The sequence below is a fragment of the Pseudophryne corroboree genome, chromosome 3, assembly GCF_028390025.1.
Source record: "Pseudophryne corroboree isolate aPseCor3 chromosome 3, aPseCor3.hap2, whole genome shotgun sequence".
NCBI lineage: Eukaryota > Metazoa > Chordata > Amphibia > Anura > Myobatrachidae > Pseudophryne > Pseudophryne corroboree.
The window spans coordinates 585440420-585461170 of record NC_086446.1 but is presented as its reverse complement, the minus strand read 5'-3'; the positions used below and the strand labels follow the sequence as shown (position 1 = coordinate 585461170).

The 20751-nt window shown below is 44.3% G+C and overlaps 1 protein-coding gene across 2 annotated transcripts in view; it reads left to right on the top strand.

The window, feature by feature from the left end:
• The first annotated feature begins 2163 nt into the window (after positions 1-2163).
• The window catches only part of SCD (stearoyl-CoA desaturase), a 55400-nt gene continuing 36812 nt past the window's right edge, over positions 2164-20751 (top strand). The window contains exons 1-2 of one of the 2 annotated variants that reach the window (XM_063961434.1): positions 2164-2242; positions 12844-13108. In XM_063961434.1, coding sequence (XP_063817504.1) covers positions 12862-13108 — 247 coding nt within the window. In that variant the 5' untranslated portion in view covers positions 2164-2242; positions 12844-12861. Of the gene's footprint in view, positions 2243-6313; positions 6588-12843; positions 13109-20751 lie in introns of those variants that run through there. The other variant, XM_063961433.1, reaches the window with a different exon arrangement.

The window sequence follows — 20751 nt, the reverse complement described above, 5'->3', positions numbered from 1 at the left end:
GCAGGTATTTGTAGAGCCTGGGGCTATCCTATTAGCCCCAATGCGGCGCGCTCCACCCCCTAATGCTGGCACTTATTGCTGATTATGCTTTGGATGCCTCAGTCACCTGAAGCACAATCCGCGATAAGCGGCTGACGGAGCGATAATGACCATTGGTCAAAAATCGCAATATCCAGCCATTTTGATTTGGTGAACACAGATCACACCTAATTGGGTACCCCTCATAGGGGGTAATTCTGAGTTGATCGCAGCTTCAAGTTTGTTAGCAATTGGGCAAAACCATGTGCACTGCAGGGGGGCCAGATATAACATGTGCAGAGAGAGTTAGATTTGGGTGGGGTGTGTTCAATCTGCAATCTAAATTGCAGTGTAAAAATAAAGCAGCCGGTATTTACCCTGCATAGAAACAAAATAACCCACCCAAATCTAATTCTCTCTGCAAATGTTATATCTGCCCCCCCCCCCCCTGCAGTGCACATGGTTTTGCCCAACTGCTTAAAAATTTCCTGCTGCGATCAACTTGGAATTACCCCCATAGTGTCAATTTAAAGGAAAAATAACAGGCCCATAGTAACAATGTGATGTTTTGTAGGCTTGTCATGCTTATATATTGGTGGAGAGGTTTGAAAATGGTGAGCTCAGAGAGCTCTTACCCGTAGGAGCTCTGTGCTGGATCCTCATAGTTGCGGGTGGAAGGAAGGAAATCATGGGCCGCAGGAGGTGCAGGGCCTGTGAGAGGGGCGGAGCCTCGTCTTCTAAATGCCAGCTGCTATTGTACCAAGAAATAAATGTTTTCCTGTCTGTGAGGGGAAGAAAGGGATCGCGGGAGGGGGTGGGGCCTGTGCGAGGGGCGGGGCCTCAGCTGTACCAGCCAGTCAGGTAAAAAAATATATTTCCGTCTTTGATGGGGGAGAAGGATGGGAGAACCAGCCAGGGGGATGGGCACTGAAGGGCTTTGAGACTGCTGTTCTTAAACACAGCGCCTCCCTACATTGCTAACCCCGCACCTTCCACCCTCTTCGGGTCTCACACAGTGCAGCTCTTGGTGACCAAAATGCACCTACCAAAGTTGGCAAGTAGGCAAGTGTCTGCCCGAAGTTTCTGTTCTATCCCGCTCTGAGGCCGGCTGCAGTGAAGAGCCTCCGCTCACACTGCCTCTTCAGGACAGTCAGCCACCGCTACCTACATTGACATCAGTGACGTCTGCTCCCCGGCATTTCTGGACTCGTGCATATGCAGTCCAGATTTTCAGAAGGATCTGTAAAATCCGGGAGACATGGCAAGGTTTGCAGGGCAGCGGAAGGGTCAATTAAAAAATGTTAGCTTCCTGCTGAATGCGGGAGGGTAGGCAAGCCTGCCATACACTTGTGCGATTTGGGCCCTTTTTATCCGATTCCGCCACATCGGTCTGAGAAATAGGATGAAAAGTGGCAAATTGCATGTGTATCCGATCCAATGTGTAACCCCGTGCTTATCGGATCAGAGCCTCCAGCAGCCTTGCCTGGGATTGCATACGATACATCAATGTATCGTAAGCAAAAGGACTGCACACGATGTATCGTATGTGATCCTGCCGCCCGGGAAGCTGCCGGGCAGTTCAAGAGAGACGTATGCGATTTCTCCCCTCGGAGAAGTCGCAGTAGTGTATGGGTACCTTTAAAGGGGCATTTGAGTCTTGGGAAAGAAAAATACTTAAACATATGAAAAACAAAACATCTTTCATCATTTGAAATTAAACACAGTATGCTATGCAAATATTCCTACACCATGAATAATTTGATTATTATTATTATATGGCAAGATCCTGCAAGCAGGGATCACACTAGATTTTTTCATTTCTAAAGTGTAACCTTGGTTTATATTGTTTCCCATTTTATATGTGGAATGTGTTTGTGCTTTATGAATTAAACATAATTAATAATAATCATGAAATCTCGTTATCTAGCAAATATAAAACTATTTTCAATTTCATTGGCTATGTGATGTAATATACAGTATTTCATTACATCAGTTTTACTCAGTATCTATTAACATCTTTATGATCCAGCTATAACAAGTTCACTGAGATTACAGTCAAAGTATACAACATTGCAACTTTGCCAGGAGGATGGACATCTAGATAAGATCACATGTGGATGAGCTCTGCTTTATAAAGCCAGAGGTTATTACTGCATTTTACACTGTGGCTCAGTGGTGGGAGTGAGTGTTCTAGGCTCCTGCTCTCTCCGTTTCTAGATTTCTGGTGAGTAGACAAGACCTACTGTATGTTATTTGCATATTCATAGATAGCACCTATGTTGCACTACATTTGCTATTTATTTCACTATTGACTAAAAAGGTACATCATGATCCAAAGCAGCAAAGGAATTGTTTCCATATCCATATACACTACAGAATAGTGTGATGGACATCAGAAAGACAGCACCTAGTAGTCTGATAGCAGAAATGAAAAGACTCACAATTGTTTATGGAAAATTGTTCTGTTTTACTAGAACTTACACTAAAGTGGGGTACTCACGGGAGAGATGTGTGCTGAGCGATCTTAACACAGACCGCTCAGCACACATCTCTCACCCCGCTCAGCACAGCGCGATGTGCTGAGCGAGGGGGAAAGCCGACGGGGGGCCGCTCACTTCACACAACGGTGAAGTGAGCGACCCGCTAGATTGAGCCTGCATGCATACACACGGCAGATCCATGCTTAAAATCTAAGCAATCTAGCAAGATTGCTTAGATTTTAAGCACGGATCTCTCCGTGTGTACCCCCCTTTAGGTCCTGCAATTGTTTCCAAGGCGAACTTGCACTGCAGAGAACATTTGCAACCCAGTTCCAAACTTGCATTGATTTTCCAGATGAAATTCACTTTATTTTGTACAGATCCCCTGGGAAGGTGAAATAGGGAACATCTTTATTTTAAGGAAAAAATATTGGTACACCCTGCAAAACCATTGGCACATCCCAACTAATGAATAATCATGCACTTAGAGGGGTTTAAATAACATAATATGGCCAATAAAGACATGTTGGTTTTCAGATTAATTTCTCTAAAAAAGCTCAATAATGGGTTAAATGATGTGAGACAGGTATGTGGAGGTATTGTATAAATGGGAGAGGGATTACAGAACTTGCAAATGGGAGGTAAAAGTGTTTATTCCAACTCTGTACAAACTTGTATAAGAATACTGAAAAATTAATATACATTTTTCTGTACCCCATAATGCTGGAAAGACTTCTACTTGGTGGAAAAACACTTGCTATAATTTTTAAACCTGTTGAATTCTAATCAAACACCCTACTCATTGAGCTATTTGATCCTGCATAAAAACTCCCAGAACTATATGAAGCTACTTGTACTTTGTAAAAAAAATAATCAGCATTGTAATTGAGCAGATCTGTGTAATGTGCAGCCACACATACAATCCCTTGCAGCCATACACTGCATAGATCTGGTCAGCCACAATGCTAATAATTTTTACACAAGGTAAGCTTCAATTAGTTACAATTCTCTAGATTTCTATGTAAAAGCTGATAGCTCAATGAAAAGATTGTCTGACTGCACTGTCACAGACAATGGGTTCGAATCCCAGGTATATCAGCATCTTGAAATGTAATAAAGGACAGTTTGGCTGAATAAAAAAGAAATCTCAAGTTGAGTTCATTAATGTTTTATAGGTATTAGCGACAGAAGGCAGGCCCGCCATGGAGACGATGGGGACTCCAGTCCCAGGCCCTGACTGAGATAGGGCCCGGGTGGCAGCAGTGAGGATCAACAGGGGCCAGGCCACCTGAATGCAACCCAGCAGGGCAGGCAGCCACGGAGGAACAAAGGTTGAGCTGCGGCTGTATTCTTCCTATAGAGCTGACTGTGAGCCAATTGGAGCTTACGGACAGGCAGCCAATCAGGTGCTGCCACTCAGCACCCCACGGCTCTATCCATATGTGGCGGCCTGCCCTGCCGGTGCACAGGCAGGTGTCCTGGCCCCCGTTGATCCTTACTGCTGCCCTCAAATAGTAAGCTATGGAGCAGTGTGTGTGGTGGGGGACCCTGCCAAATTTGTCAGAACCGAGTCCCATCATTTCTGATGGTAGCTTTGACAGAAGGGGTCAGGGTAGGGGGCAGGAGATGCTGGTCTTCAAAAAGGGGGGAAGCTGCAAGTGAAAGTAATTCAAATAGATAATTGACAAGTGCCGCCAACAGCGCCCCCTACCCTGCAGCGCTATGTGCAGTGCCCCCTCCACACACACATGACCCTGAGCAAACGTAAGTAAAAGCAAATGCTGCAATACATATAGCACAGTATTTAAAAAAAAAATTATTTAGCACTATGTCAAGCATGTTTTTTTCTTATGATTGTTCTCTTGTATCTGCAAACATTGTCACAGTGTAGCCACAACATATTCCAATATGGGTTTTTGTCAGTCTGTAAGTACAAATTCTACAGGCAATATACCTTCTCTGCTTTTCTGAGCATGTGCAAGGTAAGTGCATTCTCATTAAAGCAGTGGTTCTCAAACTGTGTGCCTAGGCACCCTGTGGTGCCTCAGGTCACTTGCAGGGGTGTCTTGTATTGGTGATTTAGGACCAATTCACATTATTTATGGTCAATGTAATAGGCAAACCAGTGTTGGTGGCTGTCAATCACAAACTATGTGGACAAACAGAAGTGAATCTTGTCCGTTACAATTGAACCCAAGGATGACATATAAACACATTTTACTGAATTTAATATTTCTTTCTCCATTTCTCAGTAAGAAACTTTTGGCCTAGGGGTGCCATGAAAAAATTCTGATACTCTAGGGTGCCGTGATTCAAAAAAGTTTGGGGACAACTGCATTAAAGCCCCAAGGAACTTCACTGCAGATGAGTCAGCCCTTGCTCATGCTCAAAAGAGTTGGGGCTTCAAGAGTGTGGTTCAGCATTACTTAGCCACCCACACCTCTGGGCCTCATAACATCTGTACTCTGTGGCAGTAGTTTCCCCTATACAACAATTTAACAGCCAAAGCTGTTGTTGTTTTTTTTAAATAGACGTTAGCGTGGGAGTGATATTAGGGATAAGTCATGAATATTACAAATATGTGCCCAGGCAAATCGATTGGTAAAAAAGGATCAGTCAACTTAACTACCACAAGGCAGGAGCTTGCTTCCCCATAACAAGTAAAATCAATGTAACAGTAGGTACAGTACCTACCTAATAGCATATGCTACTGCAGAAGGCTTGGCAAGACTGGTGCCAGTTCCTGCTTCACAGTACATAAGTGAAGAATATGTTGTAAAAATAGAAAGATTTTCAGTAAAGTATGCAATAATGTGTGAAAAGCGAGATGTTCATACATTTATTAAAATCTGAGTGGTCTATTCTACTTTGGCAATGGCTTCACCCCATGCATTCACACTGTCTCAGAGAGTTGCTGCGCTCAGCACTTTTAGGAAGTGATCTTTGATAAATAGACTATTTTTATATAGTTTTTCTGGAAGATAGGTTCTTCTTTGCTTCATAAATTAGTAATGGACACTCATAGTCAATGGTTTATTACCATCAATGGTTTTGCTGCAATGGTAGCATTTTTTTATTTTTTTTTTACATGTAATGGTATCTTTCCGATCTTTCATCAGTTAGTGGTGTGAAAGCGATGGTCTTTCGATGTGAAATACCATAGGTCTCTATTAAATAGACAAAATTGGATTCTTGCGCAGTAAGAATTATCGCAATAGTACTTTCATTGAGTGATTTCAATGCAACGGTTTGTTACCATATAAATGGACCCCTATAATCGTCTCCATATAACATAATTTAGGGTGGCCAAAATGCATTTGTTAAATCTATAGCATAACACAAGCGTCCCTAAAGAGAAAATTAGGGTAAAATATGATTAAAAATTCAAACCTGTGCATATATCACTATAAAAACTTGTGATATACAGTGTTCCCATTATTGCTGTCTCCTACACTGGAAATAATGACACACAGTTGCCTTAGTTAAATAACACTGAACTTGACCCTAAAAGATGACAGTGTGCAACGCTGTGCGGGTAACTAACTACAGGTCAACAACGTGACACATCAGCGCAACAGCAGCTCTCAGTCACTGTGCAAAGGAAGCATTATCACATCCCCAGCATCCAGCAGCAGCAGCAGCAGCAGCACTACAGCACCGGGCGCATGCGCACTGCCATCCGCTCGCCGGCTTACAGAGCTGCCTTTGCAGTCAGCAGATTGCTGGCGGCCAATGGAAATGTGCGGAGCATGTGGCACCAAATTTCTCTGCGCCAATAGGACGACGGGGCTCTTACTGGAATAAATGAACAGGCATCATTATCATTTCAATACCCTCACCGACCATCAGCAGCAGCAGCGGCAGGGGAGAGCGAGCAGAGCTATCAGTTGCAGCAGGAGGCAGCTTTCCTATTCCTGAGCAATAGCTGCTGCTGCCTACAGAACAGCCCGGGCATTGTGTGCTGCTGCCTCATATATACTGCACGTCTGACTCCTGCATCCACCCCTGGCGTGTATGTGACATCTAATATCTATCAGCAGGAGAGGGAAGGAGAGCTGCATAGAGCAGAGCCAGGACCAGCATATACAGGTACTGCTGCACTCACTCCTATGGCACTGGCACAGGCTGCCCTGCAGAGGGGTGACGACATACCCCAATTTCTGCCTATATTTATATGCTTGAATAAGGAATGACGTATACTTGATCCTTCTTTTACTAAAACCTTATACATATATATATATATATATATATAGATAGATAGATAGATAGATAGATACCTTGTCACGGTGAACTTGATAGAATTAGATAATAGGGGAATGTAGCACTCGATCCTAATTTTTCCTGCGCTCCCGATTTTAATCAGTTTTCTATTTTGTCCTGTGCTGCTATGGACTGCTTTCTATCTCTAGTATTGTTTTCCTGCATGTATAAAAGGAAGAGCTATATATAGGACACTGCATTTTAGATATGATCATCCTGTATTGTGTAATGCAGCTGAATCATTCTTTATTGGTGATACAAATGAGAAGATTCTGTGCTATATATATATATATATATATATATATATATATATATATATATATACATACATACACAATGGTATTAGCAGAGAATAGATGTACTTGTTACATAAAGGGTACACTAGTGTGTTTTCATATCTATTTTAATATTCATATTGAGCCATTTTGCCTAATGTTAGTGTGCTACAGTTAAATCCATTCCTGCCCTCTTTTCTCTCCGCTGCATAACAACAGGCAGGGCATCCGTTCTGATTATTACTGAATGGACGAGGGGTGTGCTAGTGTGCTGAATGCTATAATGATAGATACTGTACACAAGAATGAATTGCACATTTCAGGAAACTTCTGATAAGCTGTGTTTGCCTTTGCTCCTGGAATATGTAGATTTTCCTTGATCTGCTGTCAGTCTGTTTAAATGAAATTGAAGACAATGTTGCTGCAAAGACGCTCTCCTTGCTGTAACCAGGCCTTTGTCCGTGGGAAATGGATGTTACTGCGTTGCAGTCATTTTTTTACATCTGTGCTAATTGTTATGATGCGACATGATGTGCCAGGATTACTGCATGAAATATCAAACATCACTCAGTAGGAGTAGCCTCACTCAATAAAGGACAATCCTCTCAGTCCCCAGTGAAGACCTGTCTTTGCTATATACATATTGTTGTTACATGTTGGCGTCAGTGTACAGTATGTATTAGCTCCTTCCTCTCTTTGACATCACAACAGCAAAAGAGATTATATTATATCATTGACTTAGCTCGTTGTTACACTATAGGCCTAATCATTATGCTATTGATGAATCCTTGGGGAAAAAAAGATGTTGCAGAAATAAATATATATAGAGCCATATGAGCAGATGAACGTAATAATGTACAATTTAGAAACCGTGCAGTGAAATGTAGGAGCCAGCAAGGCGTCAAGAAAAATGTATATTCAGTAGCATCCATAGAAGTGACTCCCCGTATTTAAATCCTCACAGTGATAATTATTTAGGGGCTTTGCCTACCTGACAGTTGTCCTACACTGATGTATGTTATAGAATGTATTACACTCATGATGTTATGTAATATAAAGATTTTTATCTTACTTGTCACTCGTGGGATTTTTACACTAAAGAGAGATTACAAAGTATTATATTTATTATAGTTGCGCTACACCAACCAGGATTTCCTGTTCAGAGAGTATCGGATTTTTTATTTGTATAGTCCAGGACATTTATTTTGGGACCCACTTATTTCCCAGTTGACTTTCAAGTTGGATAAAAGCAACAAGATGTCTCCTCTGTCAGATGATCCTAATGAGACACATGGAGATAAATTAGGGGAGATGTACTAAGCCTTGAAAAGTGATACATTTCACGGTGATAAAGTACCAGCCAATCAGCTCCTAACTGCCATGTTACAGGCTGTGTTTGAAAAATGACAGTTGAGAGCTGATTGGTTGGCGCTTTATCACCGTGAAATTTATCACTTTTCAAGGCTTAGTACATCTGGCCCAAGGTCCTTGTCCAAGGGCAATAGGAGCTAATAAGCCTTTCAATTTCTGATCTATGTACTATTTCTGATAGTCTGGCATTTTAATGTCTTAAATGTCTGTCACAATGCATAACTGGAGCTTTGAAAACATTTTCATATGTAGTTAGGTTACCCAAATATTTAAAAATAATTTGCTTTGTAACTCATATAAAAGTATATAGACCTCTTACTCAGTTGACATTGCACATTCCTGGTCATGTTTCCTTGTGGCTTTTCTAGCCAACTCTGATACTGGTCATATCCAGAAAATGTTATATTTACTGTAAATATATATATGTAGGTTGTGCAAGTATATAGCGGATTATTGTGCTCAAAGACCTAAAAGAATGTTCCACTTCAGCTCTCCAGAGCTCATACTTGTGTTCCCCTTTGGAGAAGGGAAATGGTATCTTCCTGATATGACCAAGTCAGTCATGTGACGAATGTCATTGAGTTGCAGGGCTCAGCAGAAAACTATTTACAGTATTCAGTACAATAAAAATTCATCAACAAAATGAAAAATGACCTCTCTCTCCCTGTATATATATATGGCATTGTCATGTTTGACATATACCATGGTGACCATATGCAAATGTCACAGTATTAGTCTTACAGTATTTATTATTCTCTGAACTGAGCTTGGGTTTAGTTACTCACTGCCTGCCTAACACCACTGTTTTACATGCAGTCACTTAATGTGTCACTGTAAATCACCTTCCATGTATACTGCTCAATGTGACAATCATCAATTATTTCACATAATAATAGTCATTTCTCACTACCCACGGAATATGTCAAGTAAGCCTGCAAGATTTCACCTATAGGTGTGTGCAGGCAAAACGTACTTTAATGTTGTTCTCAAGCACTTTTGTTGCCAGGACAGCAGGTAATGTAATCCGTGGGGTAAAATGGCTAAAATGTACCCAAGATCCTGTAATGTACTTCATTTGCTATCTGTTACCGTCTATTTTATTATATAAATCAGAGTGTGTAGTTGAGATTCACAAAAAAGGCAAACACCGGGATCAGAACATGTAATACAGGATGAGTATCCCTTATCCAAAATGCTTGGGTCCAGAAGTTTTTTGTATATCGGATTTTTCCGTATTTTGGAATAATTGCATACCATAACGAGAGATCATGGCGATGGGACCTAAGTCTAAGCACAGAATGCATTTATGCTTCATATACACCTTATACACACAGCCTGAAGGTCATTTTAGACAATATTTTTAATAACTTTGTGTATTAAACAAAGTGTGTGTACATTGAGCCATCAGAAAACAAAGGTTTCACTATCTCGTGCTGCTTTCACATCGCAAATGCCATATCCTACCCGGTAAGAGAAACGTGTACTTACCGGGTGGGATCCGGCATTTGCGCTCCGTTGCTGGCTTTCCGACCCGGCAATATACCGGGTCGGTTGCCATAGCAGCGGAGGGCGCAGCAGCAGCAGGGGCGGGGGTGGAGGCGGCGCCGGGAGATGAGCTCATCTCCTGCGCCGCCTCTGCCTATACTGTGAATGGGAGCCGTGTCGCATCGGAACGGCTCCCATTCACACTGCGCCTGACCCGGTAATCAACCCGGTAATAACCCTTCTTTTTTACCGGGTTGAATTACCGGGTCAGACGACCCGCTAATTCACCAAAGGACCTTTCACATCACACACGGACCCGTTTCGACACGGCAATATGCCGTGTCGATACCGGGTTTTTAGTGCAATGTGAAAGGGGTATTAGTCTCACACACAAAAATCCGTATTTCGGAATATTTGGTTATGGGATACTCAAACGTGTATAGCTATAACATATGCTGTATTTCTTTACATAACACTCTTCCCCTATTTACTTAGTTGTATCTTACTTTAGCATTTACCATACTGTAAAATCTCTTAAACCTACTGTATGGCCTTAGGCAGCAGCAGATGAACTAAATGAACTTTGTATTCTAACAAAGCATAACTGGTCTTTATGATTGTCATTATATGTGTGTGTGTGGGGGGGGGGGAGGGGTTGTGTTTTTTTACTACAGTATGTAGACACAAGTGATTGAACACTGACAGCAAATAGATCAACGAGATTTTATTAACGTCAGTACTTTGTAGGTCCACCATGTGCAGTGATTACTGCAGACACCCTTCTTGGCAAACTGACCACAAGTTCCTGAACAACAGCAGGTGGTATGTTTTGCGATTCTGCCTTACATACAGCGACCAATTGTGACACTAAAGATGGTTGAGTTGGTCTAAAATGCACCTGTTGCTCTTAATGTCTGGATTCTGAGCTGACCAGTCTGTCCAGGCTACAGAATTTTCTGTATACCAGTCCAGTGTCACCCTGGAAACATGACATCACGCAGCCTACGATGATCCCCTTCTCAAACTCCTTACAGCAAGCCATTTAGTTAGCAAATGATCTAATCATTGCCCCTCTACCAGTTTTACACCTTCATGAACGGGATGTAGTCACAATGCCAGCGTTCGGGATCCCGACAGTCATGATGCTGGCGCTGGAATCCCCACACCTGTTAAAATGCTGGCACCGGAATACCGACTGCTGGGATCCCGAATGTAAGTATTCCGGTTAGGGTTAGGCTGCAGTGGTAGGGTTAGGCTTCAGTGGGATGGTAAGGTTGGGGGGTTTGTCTCCTGCTGAACCGCTGTCGGGATTTAGATCACTGGCATCTTCACTGCCGGTCTCCCGATCGCGACCCTTCATGAACATGTGTCTGCTGTAGGAACACACCATTTCGCTTTTGCGGGGGGAGAGAGGTGTCCAGTCACTTTTGTCTACATAGTGTATATGAAAATATATCTTCCTTAAAGTATGGCCACATTGATATCCCTATATGTTTGGCAAATATAAAAGTTATACAAAACATGGCCAGATCACTGCTACAATATGTCACCAAGGTCATCCTTTGTACCCATTTTAGGCATGTCTAAAGATAACCAAGCCGGATAGCCTTTAAATTACCATCAGAACTATGTACTTAGTGCAGGCATGTCCCAACTGCGGCCCTCCAGCTGTTGTGAAACTACATATCCCAGCATGCCCTGACACAGTTTTGCTGTCAGAGAATACTAAAGCTGTGTCAGGGCATGCTGGGATATGTAGTTTCTCAACAGCTGGAGGGCCGCAGTTTGGACATGCCTGACTTAGTGGATTTTTATTAATATGTGTGGGAGGCCACATATTTTTTTTAGACTTTGTGTGGAATTCAATATGAATAATTTCAGTTACAGACTGAGATTTAGTTGGTAAAATGTAATAGCCTGCGAGAGGTAGGCATCGATGCCTTTTAAATTGTTGACGCTTTAAAAAATGGACAGACTTGCCGGACATTGCAACCATGCCTACATCTCGGTCAGGTTATTACATTTCCCCGAATTTGTGTAGCTTTTGTCTATTTGCATATTTGATAAGTATGTTTCTGTTCTTTTTCCATTTTGTCCTTTAGTTTAATGCCCCAGCAAAGTATTTTTAGTCATGCTTTTCATTCCTCCCAAGACATCTAGCTAACTCTGCAAAATATGTGACTTGAGGTGAAGTTTTAGGCCCCTAATTAAAGGTTTTTTTTTATCCTTGTGATTTTAGAGACAAATGGAAAAGTAATTAAAAAGTTGACTCAAGAAATAGAAACACAAGCATTAAAGTTTGAGGGATAGATTTACTGAAGTTTCTAAAATGAAACGTGGTGGTGTTTCCTATAGCAAAGATATTCTATCAATCAGAAAGAGAAATGACAGACAGAATTTGATTGGTTGCTGTGGGCAACACCATCACTTTTCATTTCTAGAAGCGTTAGTAAATCTACCCCTATACCATATGTCTAAAAATACAAACTTTAATGTAGGAGAACAGCGACGGGGTGTAGGCAATGCAAATACATGAATTAGTCATTCACTTTCTCCATCGTCCCATTTTTGGCAACTGAACGGAGGATAGATGGAATCTTATAGCACAATCATTGCTCTCTATGCAGTGTAGTACGCTACTGTCTGCCTACCATGGGGGATTGCTAAGCATGTCCTGTTCTGCCGTACACTCTGAAATATGAAGTGTTGTGTTTTCACATTGAGGTTAGCCAATATGCAAACTTCTGTCTCTTTTTTGTTCACCTGTCCAAAAAAGAAAGGAGGAGTAGCGGAATTGATGTCCATGTGCACCGGCCATTTATATGCAAGTAATTAAGTTTGTTAACCAGTAGTTATCCAAACAAATATATAGATTTTCATCATTGTGGTATAGGTACATTCATCTCTTCATATATCTCATCCTATCAACTAATTTTCTATTCTTTGTTTTTCAGTTTTGATCCTCTGTTAAGATGATGTACCGGGGAAGCCAGACTGTGGGCACGTGTGTGGAAAAGCCCACTGTAACTGCTGAGGACATTGGGGCAGACCGTGTCATGACTGATGACATCTTTGACACCACATATTGTGAGAAGAAAGGCCCCAAACCTCCGATGAGAATAGTGTGGAGAAATGTCATACTGATGTCACTGCTACATATAGGAGCGTTGTACGGGGTTTTGGTTCTACCATTGGCAAAGCCTGCTACCTTGGTTTTTGGTAAGACAATAAACTCTTTTTTTCTACAACAGTTTATTATCATTGTTTTTTATGTTAGCAGAGCCATGATATAGATTTCTCAGCTATTTTAAGTGTCGATTGTCATGAAATAATGAAATCATGTTTTCTATTTTAAATTGAGTTTACTTTTTAAATTTACTCCTTCCATCACACACAGTAGGCAGTCACAGCAATTGCTCAGTTTGGCAGGGCCCCAAAACATTTGCACTGTGGGGACCATTACTGTTCTTCTCGGAGGGTCAGGACCAGGCATTTTTTGTGAAGGTCTGTCCCATATTTTTAACCACTGTCCTTAATAAGTGGAGAGTCCTGTTAAGAGCAATGCTGGCTGAAGATCTCCCAATTTGCTGTTGGCAGTTCACATATAATTCACTATCCATGAAGGTAGTTATGGTAGATTCATTGGATGGATATAAATATAGATTTGTTACTTATCTTTTACAAGGGAGGAAAGAACTTAACCACGTACCTGGTGTGGTCGCATCCTGCTGGGTTCTCATTGATATGTTTACATCCCACCCACTGTGGGGGTCATTCCGAGTTAATCGTAGCTGTGAGGGGGACGCCTAGCACAGGGCTAGTCCGCCCCCACCCCCCCCCGCATGTCAGTCTGCCCCCCCTCCTCCGCACAAGTGCAAAAGCATCGCACAGCGGCGATGCTTTTGTACTTGAAGAGTAACTCCCGGCCAGCGCAGCTCCTGCGGCTGGCTGGGAGTTACTCGTCGCTGCCCCGGGTTGCAGTGACTGCGTGTGACGTCACGCAGCCGCTGCGGCCCGCCCCCCACACGGTCCAGCCACTCCTGCGTTGGCCGGACCGCCCCCTCCCGCCCAGCGAACGCTTCTGCCTGTCAATCAGGCAGAGGCGATCGCTAGATAACGACGGCCTTAGGTCGTCTGGCATGCGCAGTTCCGACCTGATCGCTGCGCTGCGAACAACTGCAGCGTGCGGTCGGGTCAGAATGACCCCGTGTCTGCACCTCCAGGGCTTTCAGGGGCAATCCGTTCTGGACATGTTCTCCTCTGGCCCCCCGGCAGTGATGGAGTGGTCTGTGACTGCCGACATCACTCCAGATTTTCTCCCCAGAATGATGTGTGAATGGAGTGCATGGGCTCTTTAGTAAACTCTCAGAGCCACTCTGAGTACTGAAACCAGCACTTATACTGATGATCAGTCCTCCCTTTCACCGGGGAGAGGGCAGGGCATTCCATGGCCATTGAGGAGGATCCCTGGCCACCAGGGGGGAGGGTGGATTAATATTACAAAGAGATTTGTCTGCCTGGAGTGCAGTGTTTATTGACAAGAGGAGCTTACCGCCACTGGGGAGGGAGGGGATCATTCTTCAGTGAGGACCTGTGGGATTGGGGCAGGGGTGGTAATGCCACTAGGGGATCTGTTACCATTGGGGGAAAGAGGGGTGATTTTACAGTAGGACCTAATGACAACCCAGGCATATTTTCTTTTCACTAAACTATTTAAATGTTGTTTTTTTAAATATGTTTTTGACTTAATTAAATGTAAAGATAAATCATAATTTTTAGGTCACTTTTGATATAAAATCATGTTACGTGGTTGAGGATTTCTTTTTTTTCTTTTTTTATTATGTTAACTACGTAATACAAATACGCACCGCACATTAGAATTCAATTGCACTGAGGGAATCTTGTGACATACATTTTAGGACATAAAATCAGTCTTGCCTTAATACAAATTGATATATGTTCTAGCAAACTTTGTGACGTCCATATAGCTTTGACTATAAACAAGCAAACAAAAGCTAAACAAGCCTTCCTTATGCCAACAAACGTATTTCATTCCGTATAGAATTGCAGTATCTAGTTAAACTGTAAGAATCTATTTTAATGCATTTGCTGAAGAGAACCATTGTAACGGATCTGTGTTCTATCCTGGGTGATATTGTTTATCCGGATATATTCTTACCTACCCATGCTTTGTTCCTGCCAACTGCCACATGCGTTAACCGTTTTAACTGTTTCTTGACCCGCTGAGTTTGTACTGTGTTGCTTGATATGATCTCACCTGACTTGTCAAACCACTCTTGTGTTAGGGTGGCTTACTAGCTGAAGTCATACTAGTTAGCAGCTGAGCATTGTGAACACATCAAGGGCCAAATTCAGATCTGATCGCAGCAGCAAATTTGTTAGCTAATGGGCAAAACCATGTGGACTGCAGGGGGGGCAGATATAACATGTGCAGAGAGAGTTAAGGTGCATACACACGGTGTGATATGCACTTAACTTTCCTTACGATTTTGACTATATAGTCAAAATCGTAAGGAAAGTTAGTGCATATCGCACCGTGTGTTCACAGCTTGCGATGCCGATGCATGGTCCCGCCGGATCGGCATTGCAAGGAAAAATAGACTGTGCAGGCAGCCCAACATTGACTATATCAGTCCGGCTCCGTTGAATAGTCAATGTCGGGCATACGGCGCATCGTACCATGGCCCTCATTCCGAGTTGTTCGCTCGCAAGGCGATTTTAGCAGAGTTACACACGCTAAGCCGCCGCCTACTGGGAGTGTATCTTAGCTTCTTAAAATTGCGAACGATGTATTCGCAATATTGCGATTACAAACTACTTAGCAGTTTCAGAGTAGCTTCAGACTTACTCGGCATCTGCGATCAGTTCAGTGCTTGTCGTTCCTGGTTTGACGTCACAAACACACCCAGCGTTCACCCAGACACTCCTCCGTTTCTCCAGCCACTCCCGCGTTTTTTCCGGAAACGGTAGCGTTTTTATCCACACGCCCATAAAACGCCGTGTTTCCGCCCAGTAACACCCATTTCCTGTCAATCACATTACGATCGCCAGAGCGAAGAAAAAGCCGTGAGTAAAAAAACTATCTTCATAGCAAAATTACTTGGCGCAGTCGCAGTGCGAACATTGCGCATGCGTACTAAGCAGAAAAACGCTGCGATGCGAAGAAAAATACAGAGCGAACGACTCGGAATGAGGGCCCATGTGTACACCCATTTAGATTTGGGTGGGGTGTGTTCAAACTGAAATCGTAATTGCAGTGTAAAAATAAAGCAGCCAGTATTTACCCTGCACAGAAACAATATAACCCACCCAAATCTAACTCTCTCTGCACATGTTATATCTGCCACACCTGCAGTGCACATGGGCCCTCATTCCGAGTTGTTCGCTCGGTATTTTTCATCGCATCGCAGTGAAAATCCGCTTAGTGCGCATGCGCAATGTTCGCACTGCGACTGCGCCAAGTAACTTTACTATGATGAAAGTATTTTTACTCACGGCTTTTTCTTCGCTCCGGCGATCGTAATGTGATTGACAGGAAATGGGTGTTACTGGGCGGAAACACGGCGTTTCAGGGGCGTGTGGCTGAAAACGCTACCGTTTCCGGAAAAAACGCAGGAGTGGCCGGAGAAACGGTGGGAGTGCCTGGGCGAACGCTGGGTGTGTTTGTGACGTCAACCAGGAACGACAAGCACTGAAATGATCGCACAGGCAGAGTAAGTCTGGAGCTACTCTGAAACTGCTAAGTAGTTAGTAATCGCAATATTGCGAATACATCGGTCGCAAATTTAAGAAGCTAAGATTCACTCCCAGTAGGCGGCCTCTTAGCGTGTGTAACTCTGCTAAAATCGCCTTGCGACCGATCAACTCGGAATGAGGGCCTTGGTTTTGCCCATTAGCTAACAAATTTGCTGCTGCGATCAGATCTGAATTAGGCCCCAAGGTCTAAGGGAAAGGTGAAGACCATGGCTAGCCTGCCTAATGTCATTAGCGATAGTGACAATACAGTCACTCAATATTTTGACGCTTCCGCAAGACTTTTTTTTTTTAAACAACTAAATTATCCAATATGTGACAGACTCTCAATTTCAAGGCAATACTATACACGAGTAATATTTATTTGGTTAGTTCTATTGAAATGGCAACATAGCTCAATGGATATAAAATGTTTACATAAATGGCCTACACCACTGGTACCCAAATGTGTCCATCAGCATTTCTCTGACGTCCTAGTGGATGCTGGGACTCCGTCAGGACCATGGGGAATAGCGGCTCCGCAGGAGACAGGGCACAAAATTTAAAAGTTTGACCACTAGGTGGTGTGTACTGGCTCCTCCCCCTATGACCCTCCTCCAAGCCTCAGTTAGGTTTTTGTGCCCGTCCGAGCAGGGTGCAATCTAGGTGGCTCTCCTAAAGAGCTGCTTAGAAAAAGTTTGTTAGGTTTTTTATTTTCAGTGAGTCCTGCTGGCAACAGGCTCACTGCAACGAGGGACTTAGGGGAGAAGAAGTGAACTCACCTGCGTGCAGGATGGATTTGCTTCTTAGGCTACTGGACACTAGCTCCAGAGGGACGATCACAGGTACAGCCTGGATGGATCACCGGAGCCGCGCCGCCGACCCCCTTGCAGATGCCGAATAGAGAATAGGTCCAGAAACCGGCGGCAGAAGACGTCTCAGTCTTCATGAGGTAGCGCACAGCACTGCAGCTGTGCGCCATTGCTCTCCGCACACTTCACACCAGCGGTCACTGAGGGTGCAGGGCGCTGGGGGGGGCGCCCTGGGCAGCAATGTAATATACCTATTCTGGCTAAAATATATCACATATAGCCCCTGAGGCTATATGGATGTATTTAACCCCTGCCAGGTTCCAAAAAAACCGGGAGAAGAAGCCCGCCGAAAAGGGGGCGGGGCCTATTCTCCTCAGCACACAGCGCCATTTTCCTGCCCAGCTCCGCTGCGAGGAAGGCTCCCAGGACTCTCCCCTGCACTGCACTACAGAAACAGGGTAAAAACAGAGAGGGGGGGCACTTATTGGCGATATTTATAATATTTGAGCTGCTATAAAGGGAACACACTTTTTAAGGTTGTCCCTATATATATTTATAGCGCTTGGGTGTGTGCTGGCAAATTCTCCCTCTGTCTCCCCAAAGGGCTAGTGGGGTCCTGTCTTCTATCAGAGCATTCCCTGTGTGTCTGCTGTGTGTCGGTACGTGTGTGTCGACATGTATGAGGACGATGTTGGCGTGGAGGCGGAGCAATTGCCTGTAATGGTGATGTCACCCCCTAGGGAGTCGACACCAGAATGGATGGCTTTGTTTATGGAATTACGGGATAGTGTCAGCACGCTACAAAAGTCGGTTGACGACATGAGACAGCCGGCAAACCAGTTAGTACCTGTCCAGGCGTCTCAGACACCGTCAGGGGCTGTAAAACGCCCTTTACCTCAGTCGGTCGACCCAGACACTGACACTGAATCCAGTGTCGACGGTGAAGAAACAAACGTATTTTCTCTATCGTCCTAGTGGATGCTGGGGTTCCTGAAAGGACCATGGGGAATAGCGGCTCCGCAGGAGACAGGGCACAAAAGTAAAGCTTTCCGATCAGGTGGTGTGCACTGGCTCCTCCCCCTATGACCCTCCTCCAAGCCAGTTAGATTTTTGTGCCCGGCCGAGAAGGGTGCAATCTAGGTGGCTCTCCTAAAGAGCTGCTTAGAGAAAGTTTAGCTTAGGTTTTTTATTTTACAGTGAGTCCTGCTGGCAACAGGATCACTGCAACGAGGGACTTAGGGGAGAAGAAGTGAACTCACCTGCGTGCAGGATGGATTGGCTTCTTGGCTACTGGACATCAGCTCCAGAGGGACGATCACAGGTACAGCCTGGATGGTCACCGGAGCCTCGCCGCCGGCCCCCTTGCAGATGCTGAAACATGAAGAGGTCCAGAATCGGCGGCAGAAGACTCCTCAGTCTTCTAAAGGTAGCGCACAGCACTGCAGCTGTGCGCCATTTTCCTCTCAGCACACTTCACACGGCAGTCACTGAGGGTGCAGGGCGCTGGGAGGGGAGCGCCCTGGGAGGCAAATGAAAACCTATTTGGCTAAAAAATACCTCACATATAGCCTCCGGGGCTATATGGAGATATTTAACCCCTGCCAGAATACACTAAAGAGCGGGAGACGAGCCCGCCGGAAAAGGGGCGGGGCCTATCTCCTCAGCACACAGCGCCATTTTCCTTACACAGCTCCGCTGGTCAGGACGGCTCCCAGGTCTCTCCCCTGCACTGCACTACAGAAACAGGGTAAAACAAGAGAGGGGGGGCAAAATAGTGGCAAAAAAAATTATATTATAAAAGCAGCTATACAGGGAGCACTTATTATAAGGCTATCCCTGTCATATATAGCGCTTTTGGTGTGTGCTGGCAAACTCTCCCTCTGTCTCCCCAAAGGGCTAGTGGGGTCCTGTCTTCGTTAAGAGCATTCCCTGTGTGTCTGCTGTGTGTCGGTACGTGTGTGTCGACATGTATGAGGACGATATTGGTGTGGAGGCGGAGCAATTGCCAAATATGGGGATGTCACCTCCTAGGGGGTCGACACCAGAATGGATGCCTTTATTTATGGAATTACGGGATAGTGTCAACACGCTAAAGCAGTCGTTTGACGACATGAGACGGCCGGACAATCAGTTAGTGCCTGTCCAGGCGCCTCAAACACCGTCAGGGGCTGTAAAACGCCCTTTGCCTCAGTCGGTCGACACAGACCCAGACACAGGCACTGATTCCAGTGGCGACGGTGACGAATCAACCGTATTTTCCAGTAGGGCCACACGTTATATGATTTTGGCAATGAAGGAGGCGTTACATTTAGCTGATACTACAGGTACCACTAAACAGGGTATTATGTGGGGTGTGAAAAAACTACCTATAGTTTTTCCTGAATCAGAAGAACTAAATGATGTATGTGATGAAGCGTGGGTTGCCCCCGATAAAAAGATGCTAATTTCAAAGAAGTTATTAGCTTTATACCCTTTCCCGTCAGAGGTTAGGGCGCGCTGGGAAACACCTCCTAGGGTGGATAAGGCGCTCACACGCTTATCTAAACAAGTGGCGTTACCCTCTCCTGAGACGGCCGCACTTAAAGATCCAACAGATAGGAGGATGGAAAATATCCAAAAAAGTATATACACACATACAGGTGTTATACTACGACCAGCTATAGCGTCAGCCTGGATGTGCAGTGCTGGAGTAGTTTGGTCAGAGTCCCTGATTGAAAATATTGATACCCTGGATAGGGACAATGTTTTACTGTCTTTAGAGCAAATAAAGGATGCATTTCTTTATATGCGTGATGCACAGAGGGATATCTGCACACTGGCATCACGGGTAAGTGCTATGTCCATTTCGGCCAGAAGAAGTTTATGGACGCGACAGTGGTCAGGCGATGCGGACTCAAAACGGCATATGGAAGTTTTGCCGTATAAAGGGGAGGAGTTATTTGGAGTCGGTCTATCAGATTTGGTGGCCACGGCTACAGCCGGGAAATCCACCTTTTTACCTCAAGCTACTCCCCAACAGAAAAAGACACCGACTTTTCAACCGCAGCCCTTTCGTTCCTTTAAAAACAAGAGAGCAAAGGGATATTCATATCTGCCACGTGGCAGAGGAAGGGGGAAGAGACACCAACAGGCAGCTCCTTCCCAGGAACAGAAGCCCTCCCCCGCTTCTACAAAAGCCTCAGCATGACGCTGGGGCTTCTCAAGCGGACTCGGGGGCGGTGGGCGGTCGTCTCAAGAATTTCAGCGCGCAGTGGGCTCACTCGCAGGTAGATCCCTGGATCCTGCAGATAATATCTC